At 45.0% G+C, this 19302-nt stretch overlaps 1 protein-coding gene across 2 annotated transcripts in view; it reads right to left on the bottom strand.

Annotated features, from left to right (window-relative positions):
- The window catches only part of nagk (N-acetylglucosamine kinase), a 30309-nt gene extending 15562 nt beyond the window's left edge, over positions 1–14747 (bottom strand). Inside the window, exons 1-5 of one of the 2 annotated variants that reach the window (XM_060836879.1) lie at positions 14665–14747; positions 11992–12076; positions 9475–9573; positions 4515–4656; positions 1113–1223 (exon numbers count right to left, since the gene is read on the bottom strand). In XM_060836879.1, coding sequence (XP_060692862.1) covers positions 1113–1223; positions 4515–4656; positions 9475–9573; positions 11992–12076; positions 14665–14693 — 466 coding nt within the window. In that variant the 5' untranslated portion in view covers positions 14694–14747. The remainder of the gene's footprint in view (positions 1–1112; positions 1224–4514; positions 4657–9474; positions 9574–11991; positions 12077–14664) is intronic. The other variant, XM_060836956.1, reaches the window with a different exon arrangement.
- Between the last annotated feature and the right edge of the window lie 4555 nt (positions 14748–19302).

Consider the following 19302-nt stretch of genomic DNA (forward strand, 5'->3'; position numbering starts at 1 on the left):
AGTTGGAGCAGGCCATTTGGATAAGTTCAAGGTAATTCGGCAGAGTCACCATGATTTCACAAAAGGGAATCATTTTAAGCAAATCTGCTGACTTTCTTTGAGGTAGTGACATGTGCACTGGACAAAGGGGTAATATACTTAGATTTCTAGAATGCATTTGCCAAGTAATTAGATTTCCAAAAGGCAACATCAAAAACTATTCTGAAGAACATCAACTCATGTTGGTATCTTGGCATGGTAAGAAATTTGGCGGACTAACATCAAGTATATTGTAGGCACGAAAGGCTCTTTCTGGCCAGCACCACGTGGTCTGCCACAGGGATTGGTACTGGGAGCTCAACTGCTTACAATTTACATAAATAATTAGGATGAAGGGACTAAATGCATGGTAGCTAAATTCACTGATGACTGCAACAACGGGTGCTTGTGAGGAACATTTAAGGAAGCTATGTAGGTGAGTTCTGTGAGTGGACAAACGTCTGGCAAATGGAGTAGATATCAGCAAAACTAAGCAAGCATTGGGCAGGTTGACTGATATAGACTGCCAATCGATGACACAGGCAAGTTCAGCTCTGGGGTTTAGGTCCATCAAGCCTTCAATCAACACAGCACCAGAATTTATCATTAATACAGAGGACAGCTTCTTCCCAAGGAGAATACCATACTGGATTGTCTTGATTGAGACAAACTCCCTGGGTTTGCAATATTGTTAACCACAGAGATAAGTTCCACATTGTAACTGCTCTCTTCATAAAGATTCCCTTATTGGCAGCTACCTTGTATTGATGAAACCCAAGCTTGAACACCCCAAGGGTATATCTGATCAATCCCCTTTCATAACTTTTTTTTTTACGTCCTCTGTTACAGAGAAGAGAGCAATATACTCTGAGATGCAGTACAGTACCACCCTCATAACTTTCTCCAGTGGAACTGGATTGGAGTACGTCCTCGAATGGTGTGAATTTCCAAACTCTCTGGATAAAGTGGAAAGCAATAGAACTCTTGTGAAATAATGGAAGGCGGGTCGGATGTCATGCCCCTTGCACACACATGCATGTAACCCATCCGACAGAAGCCCGTACTTCCTAAAACTAAGATTCCCGTTCACTCACCAGATCCCTCATCTCCGATCAGGTGACCCCAGCCTCCACATCCGATCACTGAGCCATCCGGATTGACGAGCTTGCAGTTGGAACCGGTTCCTGAGATCAGTACAATTCCTCCTGGTGTGCGAGTGTGCGCGTTTTTTGGCAGGCAGCAGCGGGGGGGGGGGGGGGGGGGGGGGGGGGGGGGGGGGGGGGGGGTTACAGAAAAACAGGTAACGTTAGGCTTTGATGCAGAGGGGTTACCTTTGGCAGCACATCTTACAAGAAAGTAAAGAGTCTACAAAGCAAATCCCAGCTAGCCCAAGGAGTTTGTACATTGATACTTTAACCACGAGAGTGATTCCATCAGAAGAGGAGGACACACATCCACACATCTGAGCAAAGGTCATAGTGCAGCAAGGTCAAACAGTGGCTCAAATACACTAGCACAATTTGAGCACCATTCATCATATATATGTCACTACTGCTCAGGCTAGGGAAAAGGCAACTTGCATCTTTCTGGGAATATCAGGAACATAGGAATAATAAGTTAGCTATTCAATTCATCGAGCCAGTTCCATCCTTTACTTAGGTGATGCTTGTTCACCTATCTCAGTGCCACCTTTTCCTGATTAATGACATTAAGGCAAATCCAGGATAGTTTCCAGAAACCTATCAATTGCCAACTTGAATCTGATCAACACGAGCGCCTGGGTAAGAAAACCCCAATGACTTACCAGCCTCTGAGAAGAAAATTCCCTTTATCTCTGCCCGTAGTGTTAGGTGCATTAGTCAGAGGGAAATGGGAGACTGGGTGGGTTACTCCTCAGAGGGTCGGTGTGGACTGGTTGGGCTAAAGGGCCTGTTTCCACACTGTAGGGAATCGAATCGAATCGAATCTCAGTCTTCAACAACCTTCCCTGGTTATAGAATCACGAATTAGGAGGAAAATCTTATCTACATTAACCCAGTCATTTCTTGCAAGGATTTTCTATGTTTCAATGAGATCATCTCATTCCTTGAAGCTCCCGAGAATACTGACCCAGTTTCCTTCTCTCTCCTCAGAATATAAACCAGCCACCCCGGGGATTAACCTGGTGAACCTCCATTGCACTCCCTCGAAGGAGATTAAAACTGAACCACAATACTCCAGTTTCATCGACATTCTACATAATTAAAGTATGACATTTTGCATCTGTACTCAAAACCCCAATGATGGCCAACATTCCAGTTGTCTTCCTGACTGCTTGCTGTACTTGCGTGTTAATCTTGAATTACCCGTAGACAAGGACACCCAGGTCCTTTTGAATACTTGCACTTCCCAAACCTGTTAAGCCTATCCAAAACTCCCTGACCTCTCCTTGCATCCTCCTCGACTTGCAAGTTTAAAAATATTACAATTGGTCTCAATATCCAACTCATTTATATAGACTGCAAAGAGCAGTACACTTAATAAATGATCTTTGTGGTACCCCACACTAACAGTATGCCACTCTGAGGATGATCCATTTATTCCACCTTGCTATTTATTAACCAATTCTCAACGTATACCGGTCCATTCTCCCCAATCACTGCTGCTCTATTTCCAGTTACAATATCATGTACAGGATCTTACAAAAATCCACCTTAAAAATCCAACTGCCATCACAACCGCTGGTTCTCCTTAGTCTATTCTACAAGTAATGCCTCAAAAAGCTCCAGGTTCATCAAGCACTATGTTACTGCACTAACAATCCAGAGAACACGAGTTTATATCTCAGCATGATGGCTTGAGAATTTGAATGGTGGGAAATGAAAAGCTGGTGCTTGTAAAATTGATTTAGATTCATAAAAAGGTCATGTTCTTGTTTGGTAAGGGAAAAAACAGCTGTCCCAACTCCAACTGGGCTCATGTGGAACTCCAGTCTTGGGAGATTTTGAGGATGTGTAGCATAGGTAAAGGAAAACCAGTGGATGTAGTGTACTACTAATGTCAATGATCTAGTAACCAAGAGGAGTGTGGGGTGCTGGAAAAGTACAGCAGGTCAGGCAGCATCTGAGGAGGAGAATCAACATTTTGGGCATAAGTCCTTCACCATTCCTGATGCTGCCTTACCTGTTGTGCTTTTCCAGCACCACACTCTCAACTCTGACCTCCAGTATCTGTAGTTCTCACCTTCTCCTAGTAATCGAGGGGCCCAGACTAATGACCCAGAAACACACATTCAATTCCCAGCATGCAGGCTGGTGGAATTTCAGTTCAATTCAATTGGGAGGTGGTGGTGTAGTCGTAATGTCACTAGACTAGTGATACAGGCCCCAGGCTAATGTCCCAAGGACATGGGTTCAAGTCTGCGTAGAGTTTGCACATTCTCCCCGTGTCTGCGTGGGTTTCCTCCAGGTGCTCCGGTTTCCTCCCACAATCCAAAGATGCGCAGGTCAGGTGAATTGATCATGCTAAATTACTCAGTGTTCAGGGATTTGTAGGTTAGGTGCATTGGTCATGGGAAATGTAGAGTAATAAGGTAGGGGAATGGGTCTGGGTGGGATACTCTTTGGAGGGTGGGTGTGGATCTGTTGGGCCGAACGGCCTGTAGTGATTCTATGATTCTAAATCCAGGATGACAGATGGCAAAATATGAATCCAATTTAAAGATAAATTTAATCGATCAATGCTGACCATTACAAAAAACCAGCTAGCTCACTAAGCAAATCTTACTGGCCTACACGTGACTCCACAGTCTCACTTAACTGACTTAATACCCTCTGAAATAGCCTAGCAAGCCATTCTGCTCAAAATGGCTTATGCCCAAAATGTCGATTCTCCTGCTCCTTGGTTGCTGCCTGACCCACTGTGCTTTCCCAGCAACACACTCTCGATTCAGATCTCCAGCCCTCACTTCCTCCCAATTAAGAATGGGGGCAAGGGCCAGGGGTGACCCCATGAAAGAATAACTAAGATGAACTACTTTCACTGGGGACTCCAGAACTGACAGTGAGAATTAGGGCCAGGCTGTTCAGGAGAGATGAGAGGAAGGACCTCAAAACACAAAGGGTGGGAGATATTAGGAACTCACTTCTACAAATGACAGTGGATACTGGATAGGTTGTTGATTTTAAATCTGACATAGCTAAGCTTTTGTTAAGTAAAGGTATTGAGGGATATAGGCCAAAGGAAGGTATATGGATTAGGCCACAGGTCAACCATGACTTCACTATATGGTGGAACAGGCTCAAGGGGCTGAATGGCCTACTCAAGTTCCTACCTTTGAATTGGGAGCTGTGATTTGCGAGGCCCTTCTTGGGGCAATTAGGAGTGGTCAATAAATGCTAGCCTCAAGCAGGGGCTCATTGACAGGAGAGGAGAGAACTGGGTGAAAGAGAAAGCTCTCCATCGCCCACAATTCAACTTCATGAACTTCAACAGAAGCCTACACTACAGAGCCTTACCTGTGTCTGTGGCTGTCGATATGCCCCCTAAAGCATCGGTAGTGATGCAGTAGTTCTCACTCAGGTTTGGGAATCTTTCCTTCAGCAGTTGGACCAGTGCTCTGATTGCTTCATCCTGCTCCCCTCCACTCAGAGTCAACCCCTGAGAAAGCACAAAGATGAAGCCCGTTAACTCAGGGCAAACACCCACGGTTTGCTCACAAGAGACACTGAGCCCAAGAACAAGCTTTTTAACTTAGATTACTTAGTGTGGAAACAGGCCCTTTGGCCCAACAAGTCCACACCGACCCTCAGAAGCGCAACCCACCCATACCCATTCCCCTACACTACGGGCAATTTAGCATGGCCAATTCATCTAACCTGCACATTTTTGGATTGTGGGAGGATACTGGAGCACTCGAAGGAAACGCACGCAGACACGGGGAGAATGTGCAAACACCACACAGAGAGTCGCCTGTGGCGGGAATTGAACCCGGGTCTCTGGCACTGAGAGGCAGCAGTGCTAACCACTGTGCCACCGTGCCAATATCCATTCATTGTCACTCATCATTATGAAAATACAGTGAGATGTGCACAAGTCGCGTCAGTTTGGCACAATTTTAATTACAGAAATTATTTTTAAAAATTGAGATAAAGTTCGCCTTTTGCTCCCTCCATGGCTGCTAGGTTTATGGAGACGCTATGGGATTCCGCCCCCAAAGCTGACCTGAGGCCCCCAAAACAAAGATTTCTGAACCGGATCCACCATGCTGCCATTGCCAGGAGAAAGGGACCAAACCCAACAACCTGGCCAAAAGTCTTGCCAAGTAGGTGGATTTAAAAGCTAGTCTTAATAGGGGAAGGAATGGGGGAGGGGCAAAGGGGCTCAGGAATTATAATTAGAATCCCTGCTATATGGAAACAGGCCATTTGGCCCAACATGTCCACACTGGCCCTCTGAAGAGCATCCCACCCAGACCCGTTCCCCTACCCTATTACTCCAAACTTCCCCTGACTAATGCACCTAGCCTACACATCCCTGAACACGATAGGCAATTTGACATGGCCAATTCACCTGACCTGCATATCTTTGGACTGAGGAGGAAACCGGAGCACCCGGAGGAAACCCACGCAGACACGGGGAGAATGTGCAAACTCAACACAAACAGACAGTCACGCGAGGCTGGAATCCAACCTGGGTCCTTGACACTGAGGCAACAATGCTAAGCACTGAGCCACTGTGCCACCCAAAGGGAAGGGGAGGTGGTGGGGCACAGGGATTCGGGAAGGGAGGCTAGTTGTATTATTGCTAGACTGTAAACCCAGATTTCCCAGATAATGTTCTGGGATGTGAGGCTCGAATCCTGCCATAGAAGATGGTGGAATTTGAATTCAACAAAAATCCGGAATTAAGCATCTGACAATGACCATTGTCAATTGTCAGGAAAATCCCATCTGGTTGACTATGCCTTTTTAAAATATTCATTTGTGGGATGTGGGTGTCACTGGCTGGGCCACATTTATTGTCCGTCCCTAGTTGCCCTTGAGAAGGTGGTGGCGAGTTGCCTTCTTGAACCACTGCAGTCCACCTGGTGCGGGTAGACCCACAATGCCCTTAGAAAGGATACGCCAGGATTTTGACCCAGTGACAGTGAAGGAACAGCAATATATTTCCAAGTCAGGAGAGTGGGGAACTCGAAGGTGGTGTTCCCACGCAACCTTTCCTGGTCTGGTCTATTTGTGACTCCACCCACACCAGTGTGGTTGACTATAAACTGGCCGTGAGCAATTACGGAGGGCAATAAATACTGGCCTGACCAGTAACTACCCAAATTCTGTGAATAAGTAATACAAAAAAGAAGCAAAAAGATTCAGGGAGGGAATCCAAGTCACGAGATCAAGTGAGCTACCAACAGGGTTTGCGAAGAACTCTGGCTTCAGAAAGGTCTGGGCTAAAGGCCTATTGTAAGGACTTGAACACCAAACCTAGGCTGTGGTAGTAAGGCTGGTGTTGTACTTTCAAGGCTGGACTTGCGTTCCCACCCCACCTAGTGGATATAAAGTTAAAAATCACACAATATTAAGTTTAGTCCAACAGGTTTAATTGGAAGCACTAGCTTTTGGAGCGCTGTTCTTTCATCAGGTGGATATAAAGAATGCAGCAACTCATGTTCAAAGATGAGCAGAGGAATTCCTTAGAACATAGAGCAAATCTGAACTAAACATCACAAAAACAAATTATCCTGTTGAGGTATTTAATGGTTAGAGAGAGATTAAACAGCAAGGAACAGCTTCCATAAAGAATAATTAATTTTCTCTGGAGGGGGCTAAGGATGAGAGCTCACTATGAAAGGGTGGCAGAAGCAACTCATGCCCCTTCACTCATTTTCTCTCTTCCTCTTTCTGCGTATCCTTCCCCCTTCCAAAATCCACAATCTCTATCGCCTCCCACAACACCATACCTCTCTCTCCACATTCCCCCTTCCCCACAGTCCGTATCTTTGTTTCTATTTCTTACAGCCCATCTCCCTGTTCCCCACCCAACACCACCTTCCTGGGTTTCCTCCCACCATCCCCGTGGGCTCCCTCCCTTCCTCAGTCCATCTCCATGTGCCCTCAACAACTCCCCCAACCCTTCCACCCACAACTACCACTCACCTCTTCTCTTTCTCTTATGTCAGGTCATGATTTGCCTGTATAGCAAAACTACTTTTCTTAATTCGGAAGTGCCGGTGTTGGACTGGGGTGTACAAAGTTAAAAATCACAACACCAGGTTATAGTCCAACAAGTTTATTTGGAAGCACTAGCTTTCGAGGTGCTCCACAACAACCTGAAGAGGAGGCAGCATCTCAAAAGCTAGTGCTTCCTGTTATAAAAGTAGAAGAGTGTAAAGGGTTTAACACAGAGTGCTGGAGAATTTACAATGGTAACATGTGGTCCAGCAGCTAGCATAGGCTAAGTTGCTATGAGACCAAAACAAATTCGAATTCAGCCAATCAGTTTAAATTATACCCAAAATACCAACCTCCAATCAAGTTTGAATTTAGTACATTGAACTTTGGGGTATAAGACTGGGAAAAATTGAATAGTTGTGGGGCGCACTGCCAAGCCCCCATCATGTACTGACTGCCTGAAAAATAGCTCTCTTAAAAGGTACCTTTGTTGATCAGTGACCTGTGAGACAGAAATCCCAAAGAAGAAAATCTACAGAGGAAGATACAAAGAGAAGATTCGACAGCTGCCTGATTTTGAAATTTGAATTTTTGGTAAATCTTACCTTATTAAGAAATAAACCTGTTGATTTTTACTTTAAATTGTTCTTGATAACTTGAATTTTCACAGATTACTGCTCGGGCTAAATTTTTTGTGTTGCTGGTTCAAATTAAGCAGAGGGGTTTACCCGTGACATAACATTCCAAATAAACCTGTTGGACTACAACCTGACGCTGAGAGATTTTTTAATGCGGTCCATATAACAATTACAAATCAAAATGAAAATCTCTCAACTCGCCCCGAACACTCCACCCCTTTTCCAACACCTTCCTGTCTTCCCTATGGCAGAACTGAGTGCAACACGCCAGCTGAGGTTGATCTAGGTTTCACATGATCATCAAGGAAGGAAGGAAAAGGCCAAGAACAAAACACAACCAGATCAGAGGAACTGAGCCGATACACTCACCATCTCTCCTTTCTCACGTCACTGTTCATCTCTTCTGTCCAACCTTTTTCAGTCTGATCTATTGCGCATCCTCTTTCCCTAAACCTATACCCTTTAGTTCTGGACTCTCCCACCCCAGGGAAAAGACTTTGCCTATTTATCCTATCCACATCCTCATGATTTATAAACCTCTGTAGGGTCAGCCGTCAGCCTTCGACGCTCCAGGGAAAACAGCTCCAGCCTATTTAGCTTCTCCCTAGAGCTTGTAAATCTTTTCTGAACCCTTTCAAGTTTCAGAACATCCTTTCAATAGGATAGAGACCAGAATCGTACGCAGTATTCCAAAAGTGGCCTAACAAATGTCCTGTACATCCGTAACATGACCTCCCAACTCCTATACTCAATAATCTGACCAATAAAGGAAAGCATACCAAACATCATCTTCACTATCCTATCTACCTGTGACTATGCCAGAGAAAGTGGTGGAGGCTAGTATAATTACAACACTTAAAAGGCATCTGGATGGGTATATGAATAGGAAGGGTTTGGAGGGATATGGGCCGGGTGCTGGCAGGTGGGACTAGAGTGGGTTAGGTTATCTGGTTGGCATGGACGTGTTGGACTGAAGGGTTGGTTTCCATGCTGTACATCTCTACGACTCTCGCACTTTCAACCAGAGACAAGACACTCCACATGGGCTTATTAGCAAATTCAAATGGGCTCAGCAATGATCCAAAAACAAGTGTAGGTCAATACTGCTTTACATCACATACGTAATAAATGAAAGACTGCTGCAGAGAATGTACTCCTAATGTCTTCATGGAATTACAGCTTCCTAGTTTCTGATAACAGCGCTGTCTGCCCTTCCTACAACCAGGCAACAATAAACTGACTGGGACCTTCACAGTGTCTTTTCCTGTACAGAGTCATCATCATTTCGCAATGTCGGATACCACAAGCATCTATTTTGTAACAGGAAAAGTAGCTTCCTGAGAAGGAATAGGTTAACATGGCATTCACTTTAACACACGAGACTACAGAGAGAAAGTGTGTGAGAAATCTGCAGCTTGGAAGTACACACCACGCTAATGCAGAATGAAGGGGACAGTGTGTGCAGGGACAGAAACAGATCTGCCATGATCTTATCAAATAAAGGGGCAGGCTTGATGAGCCAAATAGCCTACTTCTCCTGGTAATTCATATGTTTGCATGTACGTTTAAGTTGACCATGATCTGACAATGTCCCTTCCTTGTACTCTGAGCAGTACTGAGGATCCTGGATTAGTGTCGGATAGGCGTAAAGCTCTAAAAACTTTACTTACCAAAGACTTGAGAGGTACTTTAGGATCTGCGCCGGCTGCCTTCTTAGCATCCAGGATCATACTGTTAATGCTTTCCAAACATTTATCCAGCCCAACCAGCTGCAGAGAATGAAACAAACACCAACATCCAGTCAAAACAGAAGATGACAAACCAGTGAACTAACCAAACATGCTCATCACCCCACAACACACTCCCACCAATCTACCGCCATTCAACTGCCCTCCATGCCCTACCTCAGATAGCCACTTGGGACAGCAACCAGAAGCAATTCATTCACAAGTAATGGGTATCACTGGCCAGGCCTGTATTTATCCCTCTTGTGGTGCAGTGGTAATGTCCCTACCTTTGCACCAGGAGGCTCTAGTTCAAGTCCCACCTGTTCCAGAGATGCTAATAAACATCTCTGAATAGGTTGATTAGAAAATATTTTTTTCTAAACCATCCATCCCCAACTGTCCAGAGACCAGTGAAGAGTTAACCACTTCCCTGAGAGTCTCGCATTACATGTAGGTTAAACCAGATAAGGTTTGCTGATTTCCTTCCCTAAAGGACATTGTGGAGGCAAGTACAACTGCAATATTTAAAAGGCATCTGGATGGATGTAATAAATAAGGTTTGGTGGGATATGGGCCGGGAGATGGCAGGTGGGATGAGATTTGGGTTGGGATATCTGATCAAGGTGTACAAAATAATGAGAGGAATAGATAGAGTCAGTAGCCAGAGACTTTTCCCCAGGGCATGATTGACTAGTACAAGAAGCCATAGTTTGAAGATATTAGGAGGAAGGTATAAAAGGAGATGTCAGAGGTGGGTCTTTACGCAGAGAGTTGTGAATGCATGGAATGCGTTGCCAGCGATGATGGTGGAAGCAGAGTCCTTGGGGACATTTAAGCAACTGCTGGACATGCACATGGATAGCAGTGAGTTGAGGAATGTGTAGGTTAAGTTACGATATTTTATATTAGGATTAAATCTTGGCACAACATCAAAGGCCAAAGGGCCTGCTCTGTGCTGTATTTTTCTATATTCTATGTTCTACATCTGATTGGCATGGATGAGTTGGACCAAAGGGTCTGTTTCCATGCTGTACATCTCTATGACTCTCATGAATCAAACAGATTTCTCCTGAAGAAGGGCTCATGCCCGAAACGTCGATTTTCCTGCTCTTTAGATGCTGTCTGATCTGCTGCGCTTTTCCAGCAACACATTTTCAGCACTGATCTCCAGCATCTGCAGTCCTCACTTTCTCCTAGAAGATTTTTTCCCCATAGTCAATAATGGTTTCATGATCATTATTCTTAAATTTCAGATATCTATTGAACTCAACTTCAATAAATTGCCACCTACCCTCACAGGATTTGAACCCAGCTCCCCAGAGCCTCTGGAATAAAAACCTTGTGATAATACCACTAAGCCACTATCTCGCTGTCAGAAATTCTATGACTCTGAAACTCTGCTAGTCCAGGAATCTCTCAAGGTGATTTGCACGTCGGGTGGGTGATTAAGAAAGCAAATGTAATGTTGTCATTTATCTCAAGAAAGTTGGAATATAAAAGCAGTGATGCATTTCTGAGATTTTATAAAGCTCTAGTTAGGCTCCATTTAGAATACTGTGTCCAATTTTAGGCCCCAGACCTCAAGAACCACATACAGGCACTGGAGCATGTCCAGTGGCAATTCACACAGATGATCCCTGGAATGTAGGCCTAACATACGATGATTGGCTCAGGATCCTGGGATTGCATTCATTAGAGTTTAGAAAGTTGAGGGGAGATCTAATAAAAACTCCCAAGATAATGCATGGCTTAGAAAGAGTGGACGCTGGGAAGTTGTTTCCATTAGGTGAGGAGACTAGGACCCTTGGGCACATCCTCAAAATTAGAGTGGGTCAATTTAGAACAGAAATGAGGAGACATTTCTTCAGGCCAGAGTGTGGTGGGCCTGTGGAATTCATTGCCACGGAGCACAGTGGAGGCCGGGACATTGAGTGTCTTCAAGGCAGTGATTGATAAATTCTTGATCTGGCAAGGAATTAAGGGCTACAGGGAGAGTGTAGCTAAGTGAAATTGAAACACCCATCAGCCATGATTAAATGGCGAGGTGGACTTGATGGGCCGGATGGCCTTGCTACCACTCCTATGTCTTATGGTCGTATGAACTCTTGTGCCTAAGATGGTAATCAAATGAAAATCGAATCAATGTATTTCAGAAAGTAATGTTTTGGGATAAAGATTGAGAGAAATTTGTGACAGAAATGTGGTTAGGATAATAATCTTGAAGGGGTTAGCAAAGCAGATTTCTTGCCTCATCTGGGTCTAAAAAAAGTATTAGCAATGATAATAAAAGCACTGTTGATGCTGGAGGATACTTTTTTTAAAAACAAAGTACTGGAGTTAGTCAGAAGCTCTGGCATCTTCTGTAGAGAGAACACCAGAACAACGACTCTTCAGAACCACGAATGGAAGAAAGGTCAGAGTTGGTTATTTACTCTTGAAGTTAACTGGAGCATTCCTTACCCAGTGGTTGGTGGCTGGTCCATTGACCTTGGCTTTGACCGTCCCATCCTCAGCAATCAGCACCACATTTGAGCTAGTTGCTCCTCTAACAGGGGAAGGAACATAAATTTATTTTTGAATATGCAATAAGCCCAGCTTTTTAACACTGGTCCATTTTCTTCCAACACTTTTTGTTATTCATATAAATGATTTGGATATGAATTTTGGAGGTGTGATTGTTTTTAGATGACGCCAAAATTGATGGTGTGGCAAGCAGTGAAGGTTAACTCAGTCAAAGGGACCTCAGATGGGCAGTTAGGCCAAGGAGTGGCAAATGGAGTTTAATCTAGATAAATGTGAAATGCTTCATTTTCCCAGGCCAAAGCAGGGAAGGACTTATACACTTAATGGTAGGGTCATTGGAAGTGTTGCTGAATAAAGAGACCTTGGACTGTAGGTTCACAGTTCCTTGAAAGTGGAATCCCAGGGAGACAGGAGTGTGAAGGAGGCATTTGGCATGCCTTTCCTTTATTAGTCAGAGTATAGAAGTTGGGAGGTCATTTTGCAGCTTTACAGGACATTGATTAGGGCACTTTTGGAATACTGAGTGTAATTCTGGTCTCCCTGCTACAGGAAAGATGTTGTGAAATTTGAAAGGGTTCAGAAAAACGTACAAGGCTGTTGCCAAGGTTGAAAGGTTTGAGCTATATGGACAGGCTGAATAGGCTGGGGCTGTTTACAAGGTAAAAACAATGACTGCAGATGCTGGAAACCAGATTCTGGATCAGTGGTGCTGGAAGAGCACAGCAGTTCAGGTAGCATCCAAACTGCAGCAAAATCGACGTTTCGGGCAAAAGCCCTTCATCAGGAATAAAGACAGAAAGCCTGAAGCGTGGAGAGATAAGCTAGAGGGAGGGTGGGGGTGGGGAGAAAGTAGCACAGAGTACAATGGGTGAGTGGGGGAGGAGATGAAGGTGATAGGTCAGGGAGGAGAGGGTGGAGTGGATAGGTGGAAAAGGAGCTAGGTAGGTCGGACAAGTCATGGGGAGAGTGCTGAACTGGAAGTTTGAAACTAGGATGAGGTGGGGGAAGGGGAAATGAGGAAGCTGTTGAAGTCCACATTGATGCCCTGGGGTTGAAGTGTTCTGAGGCAGAAGACGAGGTGTTCTTCCTCCAGGCATCTGGCGGTGAGGGAGCGGCGGTGGAGGCGGCCCAGGACCTCCATGTCCTCGGCAGAGGGGGGAGGGGGGGAATATTGGGCCACGGGGCAGTGTGGTTGATTGGTGCGGGTGTCTCGGAGGTGTTCCCTAAAGCGCTCTGCTAGGAGGCGTCCTGTCTCCCCAGTGTAGAGGAGACCGCATCGGGAGCAACGGATACAATATTAGTGGATGTGCAGGTAAAACTTTGATGGATGTGGAAGGCTCCTTTAGGGCTTTGGATAGAGGTGAGGGAGGTGGTGCGGGCACAGGTTTTACAGTTCCTGTGGTGGCAGGGGAAAATGCCAGGATGGGAGGGTGGGTCGTGGACCTGACCAGGTAGTCATGGAGGGATCAGTCTTTGCGGAAGGCAGAAAGGGGTGGGGAGGGAAATATATCCCTGGTGGTGGGGTCTTTTTGGAGGTGGCAGAACCCTGTAGCACCAACGGCTGAGAGATGACCTTATAGAGGTTTATAAAATCATGAGGGGCATAGATAAGATAAATAGACAAGGTCTTTTCTCTGGGGGGGGGCGTGAAAGAGTCCAAAAATGGAGGCCATAGGTTTCAGACAAGAGGTGGAAAAATTACAAAGGGATTTAAGAGGCAACATTTTCACAGAGTGGTGAGTGTATGGAATAAGCTGGCAAAAGAAGTGGTGGAGGCTGGTACAATTACAACATTTAAAAGGCACCTGGATGGGTACATGAATAGGAATGATTTAGAGGGATATGGGCCAAGTCCTGGCAAATGGGACAAGATTAACTTAGGATATCTGATCAGCATGGACAAAGTGAGCCAAAGGGTCTGTCTCTGTATTACACATCCATAGGACTTCAACTCAAAGCTCACAATTCCTGTAACTGCATTTTTCACTGCCTCTCAAAGTATCCCTCTTCTTTGGAGAGTTGCCTTCTCTCCTCTCCCCTTCACTCTGACTTTTGTGAAGGAATGGTGAGGTGTTTGTAAAGGAAACTGCTGAGGAAAGTGAGCTTCCCTGATAATGGGGCCAACTGCAAATAAAAAGACAAATTCCTGGAACTCCTTCCTGAACACAGTGGTGAATATTCACCACGTGGACTGCAACAGTTTTGAGTAGGAAAGTTAGGAACGGGCTCGCCCACAAGGATAGAGGAGCTTAGCTAAAAACAGGCGTGAGATGGGTGCACTGAATTGGGGAGGAGGTTGGCAAGGAAAGTGTTGGGGGGGGGGGGAGAGAAGGAGAGGGCAAAGCAGGACGTTGGTGGGGGAGGCAAGGAGAGGGGAGAAGGGGCAAGAAGAGGAGGGTACGGGGAGGGCTGGGGAGGAGAGGGGAGTTAAGGAGGGGAGGGGAGGGGAGGGGAGCAGAAGGGGGGGGCCATGGAGGGGAGAGACGGTGGGGTGGGGAAGGAGCGGGGTGGGGTGAGAGAAGGGGATCAGCCAGAGTTGCAGTGCGCTCCCGTTCCCAACAAGGTGCTGATGGTCGGAGAGCCTGTTAGCTGACTGAGTCACTCACTCACCCCTCCACTCCGCCGTACAGGTGACCCATTGTCCGGCAACACCGAGCCTGATCAGCTGACACAGAGCGGAGTAACAAATACAATCACGTGACCGCCAGTCACATGACAATCTGAGTCACATGACTCGGAGGAGCGGCAGGAATAGGAAGTCAGGCGGAATTGTTGAGAAAAGGGGAAAGTGACATGTCTGAGCACAGAGATCGTTTGTTTCTTGCCACTTTCACGCTCCCTGAATATTTTGATATTTACTTTCTCCTGTCCATTTATTTCCCAATCCCAAACTGCCTTTCAGAAAGGGGTGATAAAGCCACCTTTTTGAACTGTTGTAGATCATTTGGTGCAGGTTCACCCATCGTGCTGTTAGGAAGGGAGTTGTAGAATTTTGACTCAGTGATAGTGAAGGAATGGCGGTCTTGTTCCAAGTCAGAGTAGTGTATGATGCCGTTCGATCACCTTCTGCAATTTGTATCCAAGGCTTTATCTGTGACAGGAAGCAAAATGTGACAATACAAAACGCTGGAGATCTGAAACAAAACCACAAATTGTTGGAGAAACTCAGCAGGTCTGGAAGCATCTATGGAGAGAAAACATTTTGAGTCAAATGACTCTTCATCAAACCTAGAAACAAAAAAATCATTATTGGGGAATTTATGATTTTTATTACTTGGGGATGGGCAATAAATACTGGGCCAGCCAGCAGTGCCCATGTCAGTCACAGGTGGAGTGAGGTAAGGTTGAGTTGGGCAGTGTTTGTTTTTGAACACCAATCAAATCTCCTCTTCTGCAAGGTGAACTCTTCCAATTTCTGTCTATAAAACTGAAGTTCCTCAGCCCTAGAATCAATGAAAAGAACTGTGGGAGCTGTTAATCAGAAACAAAAACAGAAGTTGCTGGAAAAGCTCAGCAGGCCTGGCAGCATCTGTGAATATAAGTTGAAGTTAATGTTTCAGTTCCTCTTCTGACGAAGGGCCACCAAATCTGAAACTTTAACTTCGATTTCTCTTCACAGATGCTGCCAGGTCTGCTGAGCTTTTCCAGCAACTTCTGTTGTCACCCTAGAATTAAGAACCTTTTCTACACATTGAGTATATTCAAGACACCTCATTCAATTTTGTGTACTGCATCCACTGTTCACAATGTGGTTTCCTCTACACTGGGGAGGCAGACTGGGTAATGCTTTGCAGAACAGCGACATCCTGACCATAAAAGTAACCCTGAGCTTCCAGTTCCCTGCTGCTTCAATACACCAGCACACTCCTATGCCACCATTTCATCTCAGGCGTGCAGCAGGGCTCCAGCGAAACTCAACACAACCTGTAGGAATAATCTATTCAAGTACCTTATAGCCTTCGGGATTCAACATTGAGTTTAACAATTTCAGGATTGGAACCCACTCCTCCAGGTATGCTATCTACCCCCACACCCCTAGGTTCTGTTTTGTTTAGGTTGCTCCCAGTACAACTCACCCATTTTTAACCATTCACGTTTCTCATTAACTCCCTATTCACCATTTATCTTCCTCTCGGCTTACCATCACTAATCCCTTTGTTTACCTCTTTTTCTCTTGGCATTGTCTCCATGTATTCTATTCACTCCTTCCCCAACCCACCTCCCATCATCAGCATAAATACTGCCTTAACTCAGCTGTTTTCAGTTCTGACATGGAGTCACCGAACTTGAGACATTAACTCTGTTTGTCTCTCGACAAATGAATTTCTCCAGCTCTTTGTTTTTGTTCCCATCCCACCAATGGTCTATAGCCATTTCTTTTCAAGTCTTTAATTTCCTTTTGAATGTTATTATTAAGTCTTCCACCACTCTGTCAGGAATAGATACAAAATACTGTGGATGCTGGAAACATGAAACAAAATACAATTTGCTGGAGAAACTCAGGAGGTCTGCCAACATATGTGGACAGAGAAACACTTTGGATTTTGAAATGACATTTCTACAGAACTGAAAGGTGTTGGGAAATAGACTTCTTAAAATATTTTTGACAGAGGCAAAGGAGGAGAAAAGAGTGTTGGTATTGACGCTCAGTGTAAAAGACAAAGTGGTTTTCAAAAGGGGAGAAAGAATAAAAGCGATGCAAAAGGGTTGTAAATTAAGGTCAGGGAGTTCATTCAAGGTTATTACAACTTGCCATATCAAGGAAATGTTGTCTCCCTCTGGTTCAGCAGTCAATACATGGAGCAAATCCCAGACGGAGGTTGCGCTGATGAAACAGCCCTGGAACTTACTGTGGAGCAGTTGAGAGCCAGAATGGAGCAGACTGGAGGCTTGGAGTAGAGCAGGAACATTTGAGGACTGGGGTCTGGTGCAGGCGGTCAGACCTCATGGAGCTGACCCTGCACTGAGTTGCTGTAATATAATAGAGTCATAGAGATGTACAGCATGGATTCAGACCCTTTGGTCCAACTGACTAGATATCCCAAGCCAATCTAGTCCCACCCGCCAGCACCCGGCCCATATCCCTCCAAACCCTTGCTATTCATATACCCATCCAAATGCCTTTAGATTAGATTAGATTATTTACATGGTGGAGACAGGCCCTTCGGCCCAACAAGTCCACACCGACCCGCCTAAGCGCACCCAACCAGATCCATTCCCCTGCATTTACCCCTGTACCTAACATTATGGGCAATTCAGCATGGCCAATTCACCTAACCTGCACATTTTTGGACTGTGGGAGGAAACCGGAGCACCCGGAGGAAACCCACGCAGACACGGGGAGAATGTGCAAACTCCACACAGTCAATCGCCTGAGGCGGGAATTGAACCCGGGTCTCTGGCGTTGTGAGGCAGCAGTGCTAACCACTGAATTGAATTGTTTTTATCTGATTGGAATGTCAATCCTTTAACTACGTCTTACTTTTAACTTATTTTTTAAACATTGTAATGTAAAATGCAACTACTTTTCTCTTTATTCTTCTTTTGTATCTAAGATTTGTACTTAGGTACTTGCACCAAAGATGGTGCCATAAGAGGTGATATTGTAAAACATTTCCCTGTACTTCTGTACTTGAACATGCGTGACAATAAAGGATATTCTTGCACCAATTATCCTTTGCTCATTCCTATCGGTATTAATCCATGGGTGTAGAAAGATTTTCTATGTTCATCCCATGTTAGACCATAAGACATAGGAGCAGAAATAGGCCATTCAGCCCATCGAGTCTGCTCCTTCATTCAATTATGGCTGATAAGTTTCTCAACCCAATTCTCCCACTTTCTCCCTGTAACCCTTGACCCCCTTGATAGTCAAGAACCTATCCATCTCAATTGTAAATATGCTCAATGACCTGGCCTCCACAGCCTTCTGTGACAGTGAATTCCATAGATTCGCCACTCTCTGGTTGAAGAAGTTTCTCCTTATCTCCATTCTAAAAGGTCTTCCCTGTACTCTAATGCTATGCCCTTGGGTCCTAGTCTCTCCTACCAATGGAAACATCTTCCCAACATCCACACTGTTCAGGCCATTCAGTATTCTGTATGTTTTGACTCGATCCCTCCTCAAAGAATCCATACAGTGTGGAAACAGGCCCTTTGGCCCAAAAAGTCCACATTGAGCCTCCAAAGAGTAACCTACCCAGACCCATTCCCTTACTATCCTATATTTACTCCTGACTAATGCACCTAACCTACATATCCCTGAACACTATGGACAATTTAGCATGGCCAATTCACCTAACCAAATATTTTTGGATTGTGGGAGGAAACCGGCACACCTGGAGGAAACCCACACAGATATGGGGAGAATGTGCAAACTCCATACGGACAATCACCCGAGGCTGGAATTGAACACTGGTCCCTGGCACTGAGAGGCAGCAGTGCTAACCTCCATTGAGTATAAACCCAGAGTCTTCAAATGTTCCTCATATGTTAAGTTTTTCAATCCTGGGACCATTCTTGTGAACCTCCTTTGAACATGCTTCAAGGCCAGTACATCCTTCCTGAGATGTGAGGCCCAAAACTACACATAATTTCAGTTAAAAAGTGTGGTGCTGGAAAAGCACAGCAGGTCAGGCAGCATCTGAGGAGCAGATGATTCAAGGTTTCGGGCATAAGCCCTTCATCAATTCTCTAGCATCTACAGTCCTCACTTTCTCCTTGCACACAATCTTAGCCTTCCATTATCCTCCAGTAAATCACCCTTTAACCTTCGCTGCTGTAAGAATCTAAAGAGAACAGTTCCAGTTTCTCCAGTCTCTCCCTCTAACTGAAGCCATCCATCCTTCATAGAAACTAAATATCCACAAACACAGGTGAGTGAGAAAAACTGTACAGCCTGCCACATTCGAGAAAGACATTACACCCTCATACTAGCCAATTGTTTTCTCAATGAGGTGGGAGCTCACAGGTGTATTGAAGCAAGTTTCAGAGTATTTGCTGCATATCCTGGTCAGAAAGTGACATCCCTGAATCCGTGTTGAGGGATTGGCTGTAAAACTGCTGAAGAAGATCCAAACACCCCTCCCCCACCCTGAAAGATGTGTGTAATTTGAAATTTAAGGGAAGGCAATGGCCTGATGGGATTATGAGCAGACTATTAATCCTGAAACTCAGCTAATTTCTGGGGACCTGGGTTCAAATCCTGCCATGACAAATGATAGAATTTGAAGTCAATAAAAAAAAATC

The sequence above is a fragment of the Hemiscyllium ocellatum genome, chromosome 1 (genome assembly GCF_020745735.1).
Source record: "Hemiscyllium ocellatum isolate sHemOce1 chromosome 1, sHemOce1.pat.X.cur, whole genome shotgun sequence".
Taxonomy (NCBI): Eukaryota; Metazoa; Chordata; class Chondrichthyes; order Orectolobiformes; family Hemiscylliidae; genus Hemiscyllium; species Hemiscyllium ocellatum.